This window comes from Plectropomus leopardus, chromosome 11 (assembly GCF_026936395.1).
Source record: "Plectropomus leopardus strain MGB_pleo_1.0 chromosome 11, ASM2693639v1, whole genome shotgun sequence".
NCBI lineage: Eukaryota > Metazoa > Chordata > Actinopteri > Perciformes > Serranidae > Plectropomus > Plectropomus leopardus.
The window spans coordinates 16,329,630-16,349,910 of NC_142186.1; the positions used below are offsets into that span (position 1 = coordinate 16,329,630).

At 39.2% G+C, this 20,281-nt stretch overlaps 1 protein-coding gene, 1 long non-coding RNA gene and 1 pseudogene across 2 annotated transcripts; 2 read left to right on the forward strand and 1 right to left on the reverse strand.

The window, feature by feature from the left end:
* The first annotated feature begins 888 nt into the window (after positions 1–888).
* On the forward strand, positions 889–4,291 carry LOC148188230 (uncharacterized; annotated as a pseudogene).
* Positions 4,292–5,941: 1,650 nt separating this feature from the next.
* On the reverse strand, positions 5,942–10,306 carry LOC121946186 (uncharacterized). The gene is made up of 3 exons (XR_015777887.1): positions 10,292–10,306; positions 6,824–7,194; positions 5,942–6,588 (listed from the first exon to the last, which is right to left on the reverse strand). It is a non-coding gene; the product is annotated as an uncharacterized LOC121946186 (long non-coding RNA).
* Positions 9,942–17,066, forward strand: oprd1b (opioid receptor, delta 1b). Its single transcript, XM_042490653.2, has 3 exons — positions 9,942–10,546; positions 12,065–12,420; positions 12,602–17,066. The coding sequence occupies exons 1-3, from the start codon at positions 10,308–10,310 to the stop codon at positions 13,123–13,125; spliced, it is 1,119 nt and encodes a 372-aa protein (XP_042346587.1). The 5' UTR covers positions 9,942–10,307; the 3' UTR covers positions 13,126–17,066.
* The last annotated feature ends 3,215 nt before the right edge of the window (positions 17,067–20,281 follow it).

Below are 20,281 nucleotides of genomic sequence, written 5' to 3' on the forward strand. Positions count from 1 at the left end.
CATGCTATATTATGGTGTTTTTTGGCCTTTTTTGCACATTTTAATGTTATGGCATGTCCCAGGAAGCTATTTTATGCTGTTTTGAGGTGTTTACAGGTGTTTTTGGGACATGTCATTTTTTGACATTTTTGCCATACTATAGCCTTGCTTTTTCGTTCATTTTTTCAACATGCTATATTATGGTGTTTTTGGCCCTTTTTGAACGTTTTAATGCTATGGCGTGTCCCGGCACGCTATTTCATGCTGTTTTGAGGTGTTTTCAGCTGTTTTTGGGACATGTGATTTTTTGACATTTTTGCCATACTATAGCCTTGCTTTTTTGGTCAATTTTTCAACATGCTATATTATGGCGTTTTTCATCGTTTTTGCACGTTTTAATGCTATAGCATTTCTCAGCACAATATTTTATGCTATTTTGAGGTGTTTTCAGCTTTTTTTTGGACATGTCATTTTTTGACATTTTTGCCATTCTATAGTCTTGCATTTTGGTCAGTTTTTCAGCACGGTATATTATTGTGTTTTTGGCCATATTTGCACGTTTTTATGCTATGGCGTGTCCAAGCAGGTTATTTTATGCTGTTTTGAGTTCATTTTATTTTTTGTCATGTTTGTTGACAGAAATGGAAAAAAGCCAGAGAAATTTTTCTAGATAAATACATTAAAAAAGGATTGCATTTTTAGCAGCACGGTACAATATTCATTTTAACAACAATGATCTGTGGTGGCACAACCGAAACAACAAAATCTCACTTTCCTGAAATAAAACAGCACAGGATGGTGTGAACTATGTCAGCAAGCATTGGATGTCGGAATTTGAGTCAAAAAGCTTTTTTGAAAAAAAAACTCTTCTGGGGCATCAGGTGGTTGAGTGGATAAGGCAGGTGCCCCATGAATGAAGGCAATGATTTTGCCGCAGCGGCCTCAGGTTCGACTCCCTTCATGGCCTTTTGCTGCATGTCGTCCCCCCTCTCTGTCTCTCTCTCTCTCTCTCTCTCTCTCTCCCCCTTTCACGCTATTGATCTGTCCTATCCAATAAAGGCTCAAATGCCAACTTTAAGGCCCTTCTGAGTTCGTCCTTATTATCGCTCAAACTTTGGTTGTTCATCTTCACGGAGACTCTTCATCATGCAGTGCTTCAATAGCTACTTCTCGTCAGTTACCTGTGGTATCAATAAGAAGTGCATTATTGTGACAGTATGGGGAAAGTTGTAATGGTCATACTATAGCATGTCGTCAAAAATATGCATATAAAGTACTATACTGTCATCCAAAATATGCACAAAAAGTCATTCTATAGTATGCCGTCCAAAATATCACAAAACAGTTATACTATATAATGTTGTCCAAAACATGCCCTAAAAGTCATACCACAACATGTCATCCAAAATATGCCCAAGATGTCATACTACAGTATGTCATCCAAAATTTGCGCAAAAAGTCATACTACAGTATAGTAGCTATGTTGTCCAAAAAGTGACAGTGAAAATCATACAACAGTTTGTCACTGAAAATATGAAAAAGAAGTCAAACTACATTATGTCTTCCAAAATATGACCAAAAAGTTATAGTATGTCATCCAAAATATGACCAAAAAGCCATACAATGTCGTCAAAAATATGCACAAAAAATCATAACTATACCATGTCGTCCAAAATATGCCCAAGAAGTCATAATATATTATGTGGTCCAAAATGTGACCAACGAGTCATAGTATAGTATGTCATTCAAAATATGACAAAAAAATCAGATTATAGGATGTAGTCCAAAATGTGCACAAAAAGTCATACTATAGTATGGCATCCAAAATATCAAGAAATTCACAGTATAATATGTCATCCAAAATATGACCAAAATGTCATAGTATAGGGTTTCATCCAAAATGTGACCAAAAAGTCATACTATAGTATGTCCTTGAAAATATGACCAAAAGGTGATACTTCAGTATGTCGTCTAAAATATCACAAAAAAGTCATAACTATACTATGTCGTCCAAAATATGCCCAAGAAGTCATAACTATACTATGTCTTCCAAAATATGCCCAAGAGGTCATAGTATAGTATGTGGTTCAAAATCTGACCAAAGAGTCATAATATAGTATGTCATTCAAAATCTTACTAAAAAAAAATCATACTATAGTATGTAGTCTAAAATGTGCACAAAAAGTCATAGTATAGTGTCATCCAAAATGTGACCAAAAAGTCAAACAATAGTATGTCCTTGAAAATATGACCAAAACACCATCCTATAGTATCCTATAGTCCAAAATATCAAGAAATCAGTACCATGATAATGTTGGAGTATGTAAGTATGTAACCTAAATCTCTGTAACCGAACAATGATTTCAGCTAAAGTATGATTATAATGCTAGGATAGGGAGCAAGTTTCATGTGACATGAGCCCTTAAGGATCTGTCCAAGAAAGGTTAAAATTGTTATGCAATTGCAAAAATTATGAAGTGAGAATGTTGAAACTACCGTTAGAGGAATTGAAATGCTACTGCATAGGTCATTTAGGAGTGTCATGTTAAGGTCATCTGTAAACAGAGACAAAAATGAGGAAATATTTTTGCATATGAGACAAAAAAAGAGAGTGTGGGTGCCTGGTCTCTGTGACTGAGTTCAACAGGTCATGCAGAAAAGGAAAAAAACAACTCCTAAAAAGGGACTGTCCTCGAAGTTGACCAATCCAGAGAAAATGCCACGCTGAATGGGGAGCCAGATGACGAGGGGAACCAACCAGAAGATGATTCTACCTTCATTCACATTTCCTCATTGTAAATAGTATAAAATACCGGATCAGGGAAAGACAGGTTGTCAGAATGCAGGCTGACTCGCTGATGTTATCGGCTAGGGAGAGGCATTTCTGATCCAGAGCTCTGTAACTGCTCATTGCTTGCTTGAAAAAGACTCACTAAAAAGGTTTGAACTCAAAATTCTAAATTTTGTGTGGACATTCAGTTATTTACTGTTTATTGAGTTGCTTTTAAGAATTCTGAACATTGCGCTAACCCTGGGAGGGTGAGAGTTTTTCTACTTGCAGCAACCAAGAGAAAAACTCCTTCAGTATGTCCTCCCAAATATGACCAAAAAGTCATAGTGTAGTATGTCTTCCAAATGGGACAAAAAAGTCATACTATAGTAGTATGTTGTCCAAAATATGTGCAAAATGTCATACAGTAGTATGTCATCCCAAATATGACCAAAATGTCATTCAATAGTATGTCAACCAAAATGTCACAGAATAGTATTTTGGCGAAAACATGACTAAAATCATTCTATAGTATGTTATCCAATATATGACCAAAACGTTATACCATAGTATGTCGGTGAAAATATCAACAAAATGCCATACTTTAGTATGTTGTCCAAAATGTGACCAAAAAGTCATAGTATTGTATGTCTTCCAAAATATGACCAACAAGTCATAGTATGGTATGTCGTCCAAAATGTGACCAAAAACTCATACAAGCAGGCATGGGAGGACGTGGTCAGGCAGGTGACATCATTTTCTGGAGTCACAAGAACAGCATTACAGGGCAGAAAACGGTACAATGATGTGCCGGGGAGAGGGAAACAAAAACTCACTGCCCAACAGAAGGACCTTCCGGGCCATCACAAGAAATGACCTCGCCTGAGGACACTGCAGCCTCCACCCTCCGTGCTGAGAGCATCCAGGGATTTGGGAGACTGGAGGTGGGCGTGCAAGGTAATTCAGTGATAACATAAATCAGTTTGTACCTTCATATGCACTGTATATCCTCTACTATCTTAGATTTAAGAACAGCAGCCATTTAGTGAAGCAACTTTTTATTAAGTTTAACATGAAACAACAAACAGAGGCTGGAACCAGTATGCAGAAACAGGGGGGAGTGGTGGAGGGAGAAATAATGGAGGAGGAGACGTCGAGACCCACAGGAGAGTTCAGAGGTCAGCCCAGAGGACAGCTGAGAGGAACCAGGGCGCAATGAGGCCTCATCCGGACGGGGGGGACCATCCTTTTCTTGAAATCCAGCAGGCTGGTTTTCGGATGCCGGAGAGGGAGCTAGGTGGCCTGAAGCTGGGAATCTCAAGCCTCAACAGACGCCTGAACTGCCTGGAAGTGTTAATGCGCCGCCTCGGTAGAATAGCTGATGTAGTTAAGCATATGGCTCCTGCATCAGCTCCATTTCCAGCTTCTCAGTTATCCACATGATCTCCTCCATCCACCCAATGTTCTCCATCCACAAGATCAAGCTCATTGCACAGACGGCCTCCTGCTCCTCCTGAACGTGCTCAGGGCCGTCGTGCTCCACTCCTGCGAAACCGTGGAGGGAGAGGGTCAGTTGCAAACCAAAATTAGCCTTAGTGCTATTATGGTTTGTCGTCCAAAATATCTAAATATACTAAAACTGCACTTACAAAAATAGCCAGTGACCTCAAAATTCTGGTGAAAATAAAGCCTCTATCCTTGTCCTCCAGGACCTAAGTGCAGCCTTTAATACGATTGACCGTGATATCTTAATCAATCGGCTTGAAAAGGTGGTTGGTCTTTCTGAATGTGTGTTAAACAGGTTCAAAACATATATTAAAGGGAGACAGTTTTACGTCGGTCTTGGAGATTATGTTTCTGTGAAACATGACATCTATTTTGGAGTTGCACAACGGAGCTGCCTTGGTCCACTACTGTTCTCAGTAATAATGCTGCCACTTCGTGACATCATTAGAGAGCACAACGTTTGTTTTCATAGTTATGCAGATGACACACTACTGTAAATCTCTGCTGAACCAAATGATGCTGTAGCTATAAATCCCATCACCACCTTTCTGCTGGCAATAAATAAATGGATTAGCAATAACTTCTTAAAGTTAAATGAGGACAAAACTCAGATCCTACTAGTCGGCCCTAAAACAAAAAGATAAATGCTTTTGAATAATCTTGGGAATTCGACTCCCTGGATTAAATCTGAGGTCACAAGTCTTGGTCTTATCCTCGATTCAGATTTGAGCTTTCAGTCCCACATTAACAAGGTCACAAAAACAACACACTTTTTACTGGGTTACCGAAAATATCCACTGAGAGACTTCAGCTGATCCAAAACTCTGCAGCTCGACTGTTAACCAGAACCAAGACGAGAGCACATTATTCCAGTTTTAGCTGCTCTGTACAGGCTGTAAAGTTCAGAATTGAATTTAAGTTCCTCCTCCTTACATACAAAGCCCTTACTGGGCAAGGACCAAGGTACATCGCTAACTCTTTTGTTCCGTACTTGCCTTCACAAACACTGCGATCATCTGCAGCTGGATTATTGGAAGTTCCCAAAAACAGCCCAAAAAAAATTGGGGATGCAGCGTTTGTCAGTTACGCCCCAAAGCTTTGGAACACATTGCCTTTAGATATCAGGGAATTCAGCTCGCTAAATATTTTTAAAAGTAAACTAAAAACATATCTTTTCTATTTAGCCTTTAAATAGCTCTATCTGGGCTGCTTTGCACTTAGGTACTGCTGCACAGCTTTAAGATGCTGTATTTTCTATCTTATGCTTATTTTCATTAATAATGTCAGTAGATTTTATGTAACATATTTTATTTTCCATCTTATGTGATGCATTCTGTGCATTAAAATGTTATCCTTATTTTATCAAACTTTTACTAGTATTATCAAGTGGGTTTTATCAATTTGAAGATGCATTCTACGTATTCTACTGTGATCTTATTTCATTTTCACAAACACCACATTAAAATGGTTTTGTAGATAAATCATTGTGTAGACCCTTAGAAAAAGAAGGAAAAAAGAAAAATAACTAAAAATAACAAAAATGAGAATACACACACATACACACACTCATCAATTTAAAAAAAAGAAAAAAAGACAATAATAATAATTATAACAACAATAACCATAAATAATACCACAAATGTGATTGTTACCACCATCACTGTAAATATTTACGTCATGAATCAGTTTTTATTTTTTCAATACTTTATTGCAAGAGTTCATTCAGTCTGCGGTTTGTATGAGGTGTTGCTGTGGATAAAAACGTGTGTGTGAGTGTGTGGGGAGGGGCATTTAACTGTCTGCGCATGTACCGTAACCAGCAACATACATAAAATAAGATACAAAAGTGAATGTTGCAGACACAAAAAATCCCAACAATAACATCACAAACAGAAATGAGAGGGACACTGATGAGAGTCCAGCAGTCAGGGCTATTCCAGTTTATTGAAAAGAGCCGCGGCTGATTCGCGGATTGCGGAATTATTGTCCGTCTATGTAAAGTTTGTCGTTCAGTGATGCGCGTTTGTTGTTCACTCTGTTTTCTTTAAATATGAAATACAGTATTTTCCAGCGCTCGTTTATCTCGCGGAGACATTGGTCGTTAAATCTGAATGCTGTGCCTTTGAGCTCCTGTCCTTTGTTTTTAACCCGTTCCTTCTGCTTAAAGTGCTCGTATTCGGCGATAATGGCTCCGGGTCCGGGTCCGGGTCCGGGTCCGAGGCGGTGAACTCTGTGGAAGCTGAAGTTTTTGGCGGTTCGGGTGGTTTTTTCAGATGCGCTGTCATGAACATTTGGATGAGGGATTCCGGCTTGTCGGGTATTTGCTCGGGATGCTAGAAAAGATGAGGTTGTCACGCACGGAACGAGGTTGTTAGTCCACAATAGTCTCTTTCATAAGTTTGTTTTATTTTGTGACGGCGTGTATTTGTTTGTTGGGTGTTTTTAGGGAGGATTGTAAGTCCTGATTTTAGTAGTGAAACGATGTTGTGGTGAGCGGATGTCTTTGATTTCATTGTGAAGTGATACTAACAGGTCCAGCTTTTTGTCCATGCTTGCTGGTACACTTACCTCGATGTCAGTGGTTTGTAGATCATCGGTGTCCGTTGAAGAGTCTGCTGTCGGTCGTTTGTTTGGGTTGGCTGAGTCCAGGTCCACGCTGGTCTGCAGGCTGTGACAGGTGGATGAATGCTTCGAGCTCGGTTATTCCTCCTCTGTGGTGATGTGTTGTTCCGGGTTGGTGGTGGCAGATGGATGAATAATGCAGACTGAATCAGAATGTCTTTTTAATTTCTTATTTTGAGCTATTAGTTTTACGTATTTGCTGTCTTCTCTCAGTAACAGGGCACCGCCATGTTGAATCTCGCCTCCAGTTTCCAACTCTCGCGATGCTCGCACTCAGCATGCCTGCTCAATGGATTTATTATAGTGAAGCCCTGCTCCTGCCAAAAAAAGTCATAGTTTAATATGTCGTCCAAAATAGCACAAAAGGTCATACTAAAGTATGTCTTCACATATAACAAACAAGTTATAGTATAGTATGTCGTCCAAAATTGCACAAAAAAATCATGCTATAGTATTTCGTCCACAATAGCACAAAAAAAGTCATACTAAAGTATGTCTTCCCATATAACACAAAAAAGTTATAGTGGCTTGTCATCCAAAAGTGTACAAAAAAGTCACATTAAAATATGTTGTCCAAAATACCACAAAACAGTCACAATATAGTATGTCATCCAAAATCGCACAGAAAAGTCATAGTATAGTATGTCTTCCAAAATTGCACAAAAAATTCAATCCATAAAATGATGTCCGAAATAGCACAAAAAAGTCATATTATAGTGTGTTGTTGAAAATTGCACAAAAAAGTCATACTACAATATGTTGTCCAAAATTACACATAAAATGTCACACAATAGTATGTCATCCAAAATTGTACAAACAAGTCATAATATAGCATGTCTTCCAAAATACCACAGAAAGTCATAATTTAGTATGTCGTACAAAATAGCACTAAAAAGTCATACTAAAGTGTGTATTCAAAAATTGCACGAAATAGTCATACTATAGTACTTGTGTTTTGACCCATATAGCACAAAAAAGTAAAAGTATAGAGGCAGATAACTGTCAAGGCCAGAATGTACTGCTGGGCCCTCTGGAAGTGTCATGGATGGATTAATGGATGTGAAGGGAGGCGTCTGTTGAATAAACCAAGTAACCTGTCCACCCCCACTGCCTCCCTACCTCTACTCACACTCACTAAAAGGCACTCACCCTTAAATGTACATACTGTTACATAAGATCTGTTTTTTTTCACCTCTCAGATTTTGTGTAACAGAAAAGCTTCAAGCTTGTATATGACTACCTTTACACTTAAAGTGGTGTTTTTTCATTTCTTTGCATTTTGTAATGTGTCTGATTTCATGTGGAGAAAAACCGAAGGCACTCGGACTGATATCGCAAATCAATATTTTAAAAAAAAACAATACATAATGAATAAATATTTCACCACAGAAAAGACTTAATGATTACTAAAATTAGTGTATTAGTTAAAAAAGTGGATGTTTTGATATCTGTATTGGTAATTGGCCGAGTGAATTCTTACATATATTATATCCATATCGGCTAAAAAAATCCAATATTGTGCATCCCCAATCTGACAAATATTATTAGTGTTTGTAAATGGCTCTTGGCAAGTTGAGTATTCTTGCGCAATGAGGAATAATCAGAGCAACACCATAGTCACAAGGACTCTGGAAACCATGAATATCTATTCTAAATGTAACAATAGTCAATTCAATATTTGTTGAGATATTTCAGTCAGGACCAAAGCTATGGACCAACTAAATGACTGACAAAATGACCAACTGACAATTGCCATCGCATGGCTACTCTCTCTGACATCATATTGAGACTTACACTCACCTGTGGCCAGAAATCTAAACAGAAGGTGCAAACAAACATCCCTCATTAATGAAAGACAAATGAGATGGCTGAACTCCCAAAATGAGCCAGATCTGTGTAAATACTGCTCTTCATTTTAGGAATATGTGCATAATCTATCTATGGAAGGAGCAGTAAAGAGGGAGGCAACAAAGCTTTTGTTCAGCACGACGGCTGTCCCTCTGATGGTGGCAGCTTAAAGGCTGATTTTGTAAAGGTCATTTTGCAGAGTGCATAAAGACTGCCACCGTTCTGAACACTACAGACACAGCCACAGGAGGATTTTGATCTGTCTGCGTTCAAATAAACTATTACCCCCTGAGAAACACTCTCAAACAGACTGCACACATGCATGCTCCAATTTCAGCAGACACACACAATCAAATGTAGTTGCATGTTCCTAATGGTTTCTGATGTTCCCAGTGATGGGCTACAGACAAAAGGCAGCAAGACAGATAAATAAGCACTTTGATGACAACTAGGAGGACACACCTGCTTGGCATTAAAAGCCAAACATTTGTGTAATTAAGAATTACGTGACATGGTGTCTGCTGCACATGCTGCATGTCAAGCAATATGTCAGACTGAAAACAAATATTGATTGTTTTAACAAATTCAATACCAAAAAGGACGTGTGTGTTCTGCAAACCAACAGTTTTATCAAACCAACAGTATGAGACATGTTCCAGATGGTCTAAGAAGACCAGGGACAAAAATGAATGTCTCCTCTAACTAAACATGAGCAGCATTATATATTGACCCACAGCTAATGCTGAGTTCTCAAATGGGCCTGCACCCATTGTTTGCTCATAAAGATGTAATTGATACCAACACAATTATGCAGGCAGCAAATGTAAACTGTAATGCAACAATATGTACGATTAATTTTAAAATCCACACATTTGACGTGCTGCTGCTATAGGGGATCAAAACCATCCTAAATATTTAATCAGCCTACTGACAGGTAATTGCATCACTCCTGTGGTTTAGTAAGGTAATTTCATGGAGGTGACTGCCTGCTGAGAACAGTCAGTCCTTTAATGGAGCTCCCCTGACGTAGGCCACAGAGAGCGAGAGAAGAAGTACCTCAGGGCTGAGGGCAGGCAGGCAGCAGTAAGAAAGATGGCTCAATAAAGACTTGTCTAATTGAGCCTCAACAATGAGAGATCATCAGATTGGGTTTGACTGACATTGTTTGATGGGCTGCTGGGTTGCAGGTGGAACAAGGCTGTTCTTTTGGATAAAAGCCAGTAAGGAGAAATTAAAAAAATGGACGTGATGAAGCATTATTGTATGCTGGAGCTAATTAAAGCACTTTGACAAATGGGATCCCTTTAGGCAGGAAAAATACATCTTGCTTTGTGCACCAGTGCGCTTTGCCAAAGGGAGCGCGCAGAGACGCAAAGATAGACAGACAGACAGACAGACAGAGAGATAGAGAGTGAAAGAGAAAGAGAGAGCCAGAGAGAGAAAGAGAGATAGAGAGAGAGGACGCAAACCTCCTCTGGGCGCCTCATCACTAATTTGTCGTCCAGATCTCGTGCGCTCCTGTTCATCAGCTTTGAAAATCTTCCACTTCGTGCGCTACAATCTCACCTGACTTGTTTCAGAAATGGCTCTTCCACCCTACAACGCTTTTGGTGATTTTAACGACTCGGTCTCCACAACTCCTTTCAATGTTACCTTCGCTGAGGATTTGCTGCGCGCGCCTCCAAACGGCAACGAAACCATCAAAGCTGCAGGCAGGGACACTACAAGTCTCATCCTCGCCGTTTGTATCACGGCTCTCTACTCTCTCATCTGTGTGGTGGGACTGCTTGGAAATGTGCTTGTAATGTACGGAGTGGTCAGGTAAGAAATATATGAGAAACTAAGACCCATAAACTATTTTGTCAAAGAAAAAACCACTGAAAAAATAGGTTATTAGCGACTAAGTACATATTTACAACACGCACAGACGCACGCGCGCATACAAAGAGAGCGAGAGAGAAAGAGAAAGATGGTAATATCTATCTATAGACAGTATATAAAATATAAATGTATCTTAATTTTGTATTTGTCTCTTTTTTTTGTTATTTTAAATTGTCTTAAAGTGCCATAAAATAATTCTATATATATATATTTTAAAAATATCTTCAGGGGCTGTTCTAAAGACCTTAAATCACCAAGTAAACTTATTTCTTGGAATATTCGACATTCTGATCTTGATTTTTAAGAATGACATATGTCTAAAAAAAAATGCTCCATTGCTTCAGTGATGATGGTCTTTTGTAACTGCCCACAGTTTTGATGTGTCTGAGAGCCCCTCTCTAACACACCCACACACAACACACAAACGCCACCTACACAAAACAGGGGGATGGGGGGTGATCTACAGTTTAGCGCTGAAATTACTTCATTGCACCAATTACCTCTGTCAGGAACGATGTTGTGAACTCAAATGATTCATTTGCATGGGAAATAAGCAGCAACCCTCACCTGCTGAATCTGAAGAATCTATTTGTCTCTGTGGTCCTAATTCAAGTATTGAAGATTCTGTTTCATGTTGATTTGTTGTTGAACTAATGCAGCTTAGATTAGAAAGCAATGAGGTAATGGTTGAACCTCCAGTATCAATCAATCATCTCACTGAGCTGCTCCCTGTGTGGAGGATGAAATATGACTTTCTGTTTTTTAATTTCAGAATAATAAAACAAAAGTGAATATAAAAGACAGCGTGCACACTCTCCCCATGGTAATGCAATTATATTTAGAGTGAGATCAGTCTGTAGTGTAATAAATCTCTTCATGTGGGAGATTATTAAGATAAAAGTAAGACTTCCCTTTGTATCCTCTATTCCTTGTAGAGCCTGTTGCTGCAATTTAATTAAATGTGACCAACTACTGTCATGTTATAGACTCATGGAGGAATTCATCGTATAACAGACAGACAAGCTGGCATTCAGACTGGTTACTGGTAAAAGAAAAAAAAATCAAGGAGAAGTTTTAGAGGATTTTTTGTCTTAAATTGTCTCATTACATTCTGCAGAAGTGCAGTTTAATGGAGGCTTAGTCACTCTGGCTCCCATGCATTTAGTGTAGTGCCAAAAAAAACATTATGCATCAGAAGCTCTTTTATTCATACAATATTATTCGAGAGGAAATGGGAGATCACTGGTTTGAGAGGGGAAATGAATTAGATCAAACAATAAATTGGTTCTAACCTTGAAACATCTGAATGGAAAATGTGAGTCAACCACACTTGTCTTCTCTACAGCACAAAAGTAGACAGACCTTGAAAAAAAATCAGTTTCCCCCAACAAACAAAACTTCACCTCGACTGTGACAGAGTCAGTAAACAATACCTTGTGCTTTTCCCTTAAAAACCAGATACACCAAAATGAAAACTGCCACCAATATCTACATCTTCAACCTGGCTCTCGCTGACGCTCTTGCCACTAGCACCCTCCCCTTCCAGAGTGCCAAGTGCCTGATGAGCACATGGCCTTTTGGGGAGGTGTTGTGTAAAGTGGTTATCGCCATAGACTACTACAACATGTTCACCAGCATCTTCACACTCACCATGATGAGCGTAGACCGATACATCGCTGTCTGTCATCCAGTGAGGGCCCTTGACTTCCGCACACCTGCCAAAGCCAAGCTCATCAACGTGTGCATCTGGATCCTCTCGTCTGCCGTCGGAGTCCCTGTCATGATCATAGCTGTTACCAGGGTGACAGATAAAGGTGAGAGATTTTTAGTGTTGAAGAAAAAAAATCAACATCACTGTGTAAAAACTTCACATATCAGCCTGAGCTTTTTAGCACCCTTAGTGTCGTAAAAAAGAACATTTGGGCTGGGTTATTAACTTGAATTAGCCTCTCCACGTGGCCCTCTATTACACTGCTAATTGTTTTAACTCCTCAGGAAACACCTCCTGCGAACTCAGTTTCCCCAAACCGTACTGGAACACGGTGATGAAAATCTGCGTTTTCGTCTTTGCTTTCGTGGTTCCTGTCCTGGTCATCACCATCTGCTATGGTCTGATGATCCTGCGGCTCAAGAGTGTCCGTCTGCTCTCTGGCTCCAAAGAGAAGGACAGGAACCTGAGAAGGATCACCCGCATGGTCCTGGTGGTCGTAGCAGCCTTCATCATCTGCTGGACTCCCATCCACATCTTTATCATTGTCACGACCATGGTGGATATCAACCGCAAGAACCTCCTGGTGATGGCCAGCTGGCACTTGTGCATCGCACTGGGCTACACCAACAGCAGTCTCAACCCTGTGCTGTACGCCTTCTTGGATGAGAACTTCAAAAGGTGCTTCAGGGATTTCTGCCTGCCCTATCGTCCCCACCTGGATCAGAACAGCTTCTCCAGAGCACGCAATACCACGAGGGAGCCTGTGTCTGTCTGTGCTCCTGCGACGACACAGAGACCGCCGGCCTGACTAGGCATGGATCATTGCGGAGGAAGAACACTTCAGGATGACCCTCATACTGAGGTCACGCAGTTCTCCACCACAGGAGTCTGAGTCTGCAGATGGAGGCTTTTGACCTGCCATTTATGTAAATCGTCAAATTTTGGTCCCAGATATTAAAAATTCCTGTGTCCAAGTATGAGAAACAGTTCTTCAAGAGGATCACAAACATGCCTGTGTGCGCCTGTGCATAAAGAAATGGATATAAATGCACATCATTGGAAAGTGCATAAAGCACATGCATAATGCACCCATATAAACAAACTCAGTGTTAAAGGGAGAGTTCTCCCCAAATTCAGAAATACATTTTTTCCTCTTACCTGCAGTGCTGTTTATTAGTCTAGATTCTTTTGGTGTGAGTTGCAGAGTGCTGATGTTGTTGTGAGATATCCGCCATATGGCGCATTTCCACTACATGGTACCGGCTCTACTATACTCTGCTATACTTGCCTTTTTTGGTTTAGCATTAGGAAAAAGTACCTGGTACCTGGTACTGCCTTTTTTACCTGCTCTCCTGGGGTTCCAAAAAAAGCTGACTGGGTACCATGAGGTACTAAAAGGTGACGTGAAACACTGCAGACCACTGATTGGTCAGACAGAATCGTCACTGCGTCATCAATGCGCAGTACGCAAGGAATACCCTGGACAGTGCAAACAGCCAAGCTATTGGTTTTATCCCTGTTGCGGCCATCTGTGCGTGAAGCGATGCTGCGCTCAACTTCCTACACTTATGTAGTCACGTGAACTCCTCATCATCCAACAGTAGGGACAGAGAGAGAGAGAGAGAGAGAGAGAGAGAGAGAGAGAGGAAATGTTGCTGGCAGTATTAAGTGCTTACAGTGGTTTTAGTAAAATCTTTTTAGCTGCAACCCTGTTATTGACCACGCGCTGGTGCATGCATGCGGCATGTTTTAGTCATGGTGTGCACCAGAAAATGGAGCTCCCTGAAAGCCACGGTATGATTCAAATCCTGTGCGTATGTGCGTGTCGCATTGAAACTAATGTCATGGCAGTGACGCACGGTGTCGCTGTGACGACCAACTACACTGAGGCGGTACTATTTTCTAATGGAAAACGACCCCCAGGTGACACTTGACTTGCAGCGCTCAAAGTGCTCAAAGGCAATGTCTCTTTCTAGAAATCATGACCCAGTTACTCAAGATAATCCACAGACCTTGTTGTTAGCAGTTTCATGTAGCAACTCTTTTGTTTTTAACGAACTACACCCCACCCGAATCACTGTGCAGAAGGAAGCATGTATCCACTGCTAGGTAACCTAGCACAGCTGAGCTAGCTAATGTGACAGCTTAGTCTAGAAGAATTCAATTAACATTTACATCTCCTGCTGTCGCGAGCACAAGCCTCTTTTCTGTGAATAGATGCAAGCTTCCTTCTGCACAGTGATACGATTGGTGGATGTAGTTAGGTAGAAAGAAAATAGTTCCTACATTAAACTGCTGACATCAAGGCCTGGGGATTATCTTAAGTAACCAGGTCACGATTTCTGGAAAGAAACACTGCTGTTGAGTTTTTCAAATGTATTTTTTTGGTGCTTTGAGTACCACCAGCTAAGTGCCATCTTGTTCCAATACACTGGAGAGAAAGCATACAACTCAACGGCTGATATCTCCAACACTGTGCAACTCACACCAAAACAATCTAGACTGATAAACAGCACTACAGGTAAAAGGAAAAATATGTATTTTTGATGTTGGGGTGAACTGTCCCTTTAAGCACACACAGAGCGGTCAGAAAGTATTGGGGAAAAAAGTATCAGATAGTTTTATTGTTTTGGTTCTTAACAATAAAAAAAGACAGAAGATTTAAGTGTTGATTTTAAGCTTTAATGGTGTTTGTGGGTCTTCACAGCCATATTAGGTGAGCAATGTAGGACTCTGTGTATACAAAGTTCCACAGTGATCAGATTGTCAGGCAGGACATAGATACTAAACACACAGCTAAGGCCACCAAGAGGAGTCTTTTTATGGCCAAACAGTAGCTGATGTATGATTGGCTGAGTGGGTCAGGTGACCTTAATCCAACAGATCATATGTGTCACTTGATGAAGACCAGACTGACTCAGAAATTACCCCTTAGCAGCAAGAAGTGACGATGGCTGCAGTACAATGCTGGCAGAGGTAAAGACACTGCTGTCTGCTGATGTTTGTAGGTCACAGACTTCTTTAGCTAAATGTTTCCCATGATGACTGTATTTAGATTTCTGTATGCTTGTAAAATTACTTTCTATTCCCTAAAAATTTGTTATCATTTATAAAGGCCAATAATTCATTGGCGTAAAACCTTCGGTTGGAACCTAGTTTTTGGCCATTTGTAGGCAGAAAAAAACAGTTGTAAACACAAAAGCAGAAGGGCTGGGGTGCTCGCTCTAACAGCTGAGCTACTGGCTGCCCCTTCACACTGGACTTTTAAGACCTTTTACATACTTGACAAACTTAAATAAGTTTTCGTTTTTCTTCTATTTTTGTCTCTTCAGCCACAAAATTTCCCATTACGTTCTACAGCTAGTTGCTCACTACGTCTATCGGCTTTTTGATGTTGGGTGTACAGTGCACAGTGTACAGTTGGCTTTTAAAGCCTTGTTTAGTGAAAATGACAGAGAGAGCAGTGAGAGTGTACCAAAATAGTAAAGTTCCAGCCCCAAAAAACAAAAAATAAGATAAAGATGCTATAATGCTTCGTAAAACTGAATGGAACTGCAGAGTTGAATGATAATTCTTCGTGGGTTTGTGACTATGAGTGTCTCCTTTTACGATACACAGTCACCTCACTCATTGTTTATATTAAAATTCGTTTTTTTACAACGGCCTTAGAGACAAATTTACTTTAATGAACTAGGACTAACCTCAAAGTGTTTATTTTCACATCTAAAGGAGCACAGAGCCAATGCAATGAAAAATGTGTCATTAAAGTACTGTCTGAATGCACTGTATATCAAGACTGGTAATAGTATTGTCACTCAACCTCATTGAGAAGGCAGTGAGAATCCAATAATGTGAATGTTAAGAGGAGACTATATTTTCCTCGACTATGTAATGTCTAAATTAAACGATGTATCCAATTTCACGCTAGTTGTGATGGTAAGAGGAGAAATGATTACAGACAAAGGCCACATGCCTAATTAAGAACAATTATAAAGGAGATGAAATTCTATATGAACACAGCACAACACCTGTGTCGTTGTTTTCATTTGCTACATCATGAAAGACTCGTCTGAAAGACATCTTTAATAACATGAAAAAATGGCCTTGGTGATTAAGCAGAGATGACTGATGCTTCCAGCATATATTCACCATGAACATCAGTGTTCAGCTGACTCACTGTTTCCACTCCTCCAGCAGTTAGGATGCTGTGATTTTTCTGCACAACCAAAAAAAAAAAAAACATTCAGCTGACAGTAAACTGAGGAGCTAAAGAGAAAAGTGGCAGTGCTGTTTCAACTCATAGTTGTGACTGAATGACCTCAAACTGGCACAGATTCTGACAGCTAATGGACAAGTTTCCACTGATCAGAGAACAGCTGAATCAATGCCTCTCATCTAGTTTAAAAAGGCATCTATATATTAAGTGTAAAGATGATATTGTTATCTGAAACAGCAAAGTGATAATGTAATTAATTTTGTTTCAATGTGCTGTAAAGCTGTTGTACCATCAAGCTTCACTTGCAACCAGTTACTAAAAATCAAAAATCCAAGGTTATATATATATGTATATGTATATATATATATATATATATATATATATATATATATGTAAGTGCTATAAGTGAAGCAGTCAACATCTTCAAAAATATATATTCCATTTTTTTTTTTTTTTAAATCGCCATTACTTTAGGACAAGCATTTGCAAATGTTTTCTGCAGTGTGGTCAACAACATATTCAGCTGATTGAAATATGTACCGTAATGCCTTATCCAGCATTATGTTCTTATTGCAAAATGTGGCTCATTTTGTTGAGAAAAGTGCTTTATCTTTACATGTTTTCACATTCTTTCTTTGCAGCAGTTTCAGTATATAAATAGTACTTTATCGTTTAGGTGTAGTAATTGCTTTTGCAAACATTTATACATCTGTCATATGGAAAAATAATTGTATTTTATAAGTGCTTTTAATTTGAAATATTGTTGTAAAGAGTTTGAATCAAAGATTTTATTTCCTGTGGTTGTTGTTATGGATGTTTTTAATATTTATTGAGAATGACAGTGAGGCCTCATGGGAGTTAGACATATATTCTGTTCATTCAGTCAAGAATGGATTATTGAGCGGGGCCCAGGGGCCTTTGACATGGACGGCTCTCGTGGTCAGAGGCCAGTGGTCATGTGTGTATAAAAGCACAATATAAATTAAGTCAGGGGTGATACTGGTGGTTGCTGGCCACCAGATACATTAGAGCATTAACTAAACTTATAGTGTATCAATTAAAAATTAGGGGCGGTGATATTAGAAATATTTTGCCAACAAATCTTATTGAAAAGAAAAAAAAATCATCAGCAGCATCACTACTCTCAATCCCAAGCCTTACAAAAAACAGAACAAAGCAAAACACAATTCATAAACTTTTGAGCTGGGCACTTAAGTTTTTAAGGAAACCACACTCAAACAGCAGCACAGATTTTGGGGGATCGACTCAAAATTAACTGCCCATGTTCATCATAACAAAGACACATGTCACTTAGTGATCAGTGTGGCTCATTTATGTGCTTTTCTGGCAGAAGCTCTGGTAGGGATGAAGATATAGCTTGTGGTGGAAAATTGTCTGTATTAAAGGTGACATGATATTCTGGTACTGAAAATAACCGCAGTATTTCAAAATGAAATATAGATATCCTGTTAATAATACGCACATGATAGGTTTATGTAGTGTGAAAATCTCAGTTCCTCTTACATAATTTGTTTTTCTCACTGTTCTGGCTTTGTATCTCTCCCTCAACACCATCTGCTTTTTCACTATCCATTCAGTGTAATTGCTCTTTTTGTACATTTCTGTACAGTTAGGGTTACAGACCCCCTTTCTCCTCTCGAAACTCAAATTGTGATTGTCATGTTTTTGCCAAATTTGAGACAAAAGGCACAATAAACAGAGTCATTCTTTCTATAAATATTGTGATATTATTAATATTGTGAACTCCATGCCATGACAATCATGTAGGGAAATCCAATATTGTGCCAATCCCAGTCTGTTAGTAATCAAACATAAAGTGATGCACAAAGCCCTGATAGGTTGAAGGTTAAAATTATTAGTGTGCAACAAGAGAGGCAATTGTTATCAGAAAACCCAGACATCAGAAAATAAAAGGTCTTTGATCAGAGAGGCAGACATGCATCTCTCAAGAACAAGCTCTGATTGTCTAAGACACATTGGATGATTGTCAGGTGGGCAGCGTTTAACTCTAACTCAAAATAGATGGGAAACCTCAAAACATGTGTCTTCAGCAGAGCATGTGATTTGCACCTGACTTGTTATTCAGTCTTTAACAAACATGTCACTACATTAAGACTTGTTTTTCGACTGTTTCCGGATGAGCAGTGTACACGAGTGTTCATAAATCAATACTAAAATTAACAAACTAATGATTTCATACAAGTTTAATATGAATCTGACAACAAAACAATCATTTTTAGTTACTTTAACAAGCTACCCAATATCTTAAGCAAGATCAATTTCTCATTGATTTTTGTCTTTTTATGTGATTTGTTGACAATAAGCCAAATGTCACCAGCCTTACTCTTTCAACTATTGAAGTGACTCAGGCAAAAAGCCACGATCAACATTCATTCAGACTACACTAGGCTACACTACACTAGAAAAACCTGTAGGCTACTATCTTTTAAAAAGAATTCAGATTCTTGCTGAATGTCGACTGTATGCTTGACTGCACTTGTCATACTTGAGTGCAAGTTGAGTTCAAACTGCCATGAGTGGGCGACATCCACTGAGACATTTTTACAGATAAACTTCAAGCAATACGTCACCCACAAAATTACCGTTTATGTATCAGTTATTCATGCCGTATTAACTTAAATTTTTGAAGAAAACCTTTTTTTTTCTCACATGCCTTCTTTGAATGAAGAATCCAAAAACAGCAAACATTCTTGACACTGGTGATCACATTTAACATGAGCAAAATTACATCAAAACATCCATTTACAAACTCTCACAGAACTTGTGCTGTATAATCTAAGTCTCATGTATCCAATCACATGCTCAGTTGTTACCAAACATTACCGTGCTGTCAGTGCTTTCTGAATGGGACTAGAAGTGAAAGATAAGTTTCACTTTCAGTCCCAGTTTTTGGATTCTTCATTTACTGGAGCCATGTGGAAAAAATTATGTTTTTCTTCTTGAGTTCAGGGGCAGGGCATAGATAATTGATATATAAATGATAATTTTGTGGGTGAAGTATTTCCCTAAATGACACATGCCCGCAGAAGATGTGTTGAAAATGTCAAATTCTTGTGCTATTTTTGTATCCTGGTCCATGGATTATATGCTAAACTGGTCTTTCATTTCATTTCTTGCACACATTTAAGGGCTGAAATCATCCTCTGCTGAAAGACTGATGATGTCTCAGAGAGCAGAAACCTTGATCGGGACGCTTTAGTCGCCCTCATTTCTCTTTCAGTCTATGGTGGATGTTGAAAGGCGTCACTCAGATGGTCAGAACCAGAGACATTCAAGTTGAATATCTCAGAAGCTCCTTTACAAGACATAACAGAGCATCAGTTAGCATACCAAGCAGACAGTGACAGTTTTCTCTGAGCTACACTGAAGAACATACAATGTGTTCACTATGAAATTTACACGGCTCCACCGATGTTCACTGTGCAAAAGACAAATGAAACAGCAACAAGATTAATTATTTAGTCATACATCATGAGCTGGCTCTTGACTTGGCTATAGACTGCATGTTGGCCTTTTAGAATTTGAATACTGAAGAGCTTTTTTCAACAGTCAGATCTGCAGCGCTTACTGTCATGTCTGACAACGCAAGTGGAACTGTGATCTTTGCCCCTATAGAAACAGTTTTGCTCTTGAATTTGAAACCTTTCTGTTCTCTGTGAGAGCTTGAATGCACACGCAACAGACCTTTTTTTTTAAAAATGCACAT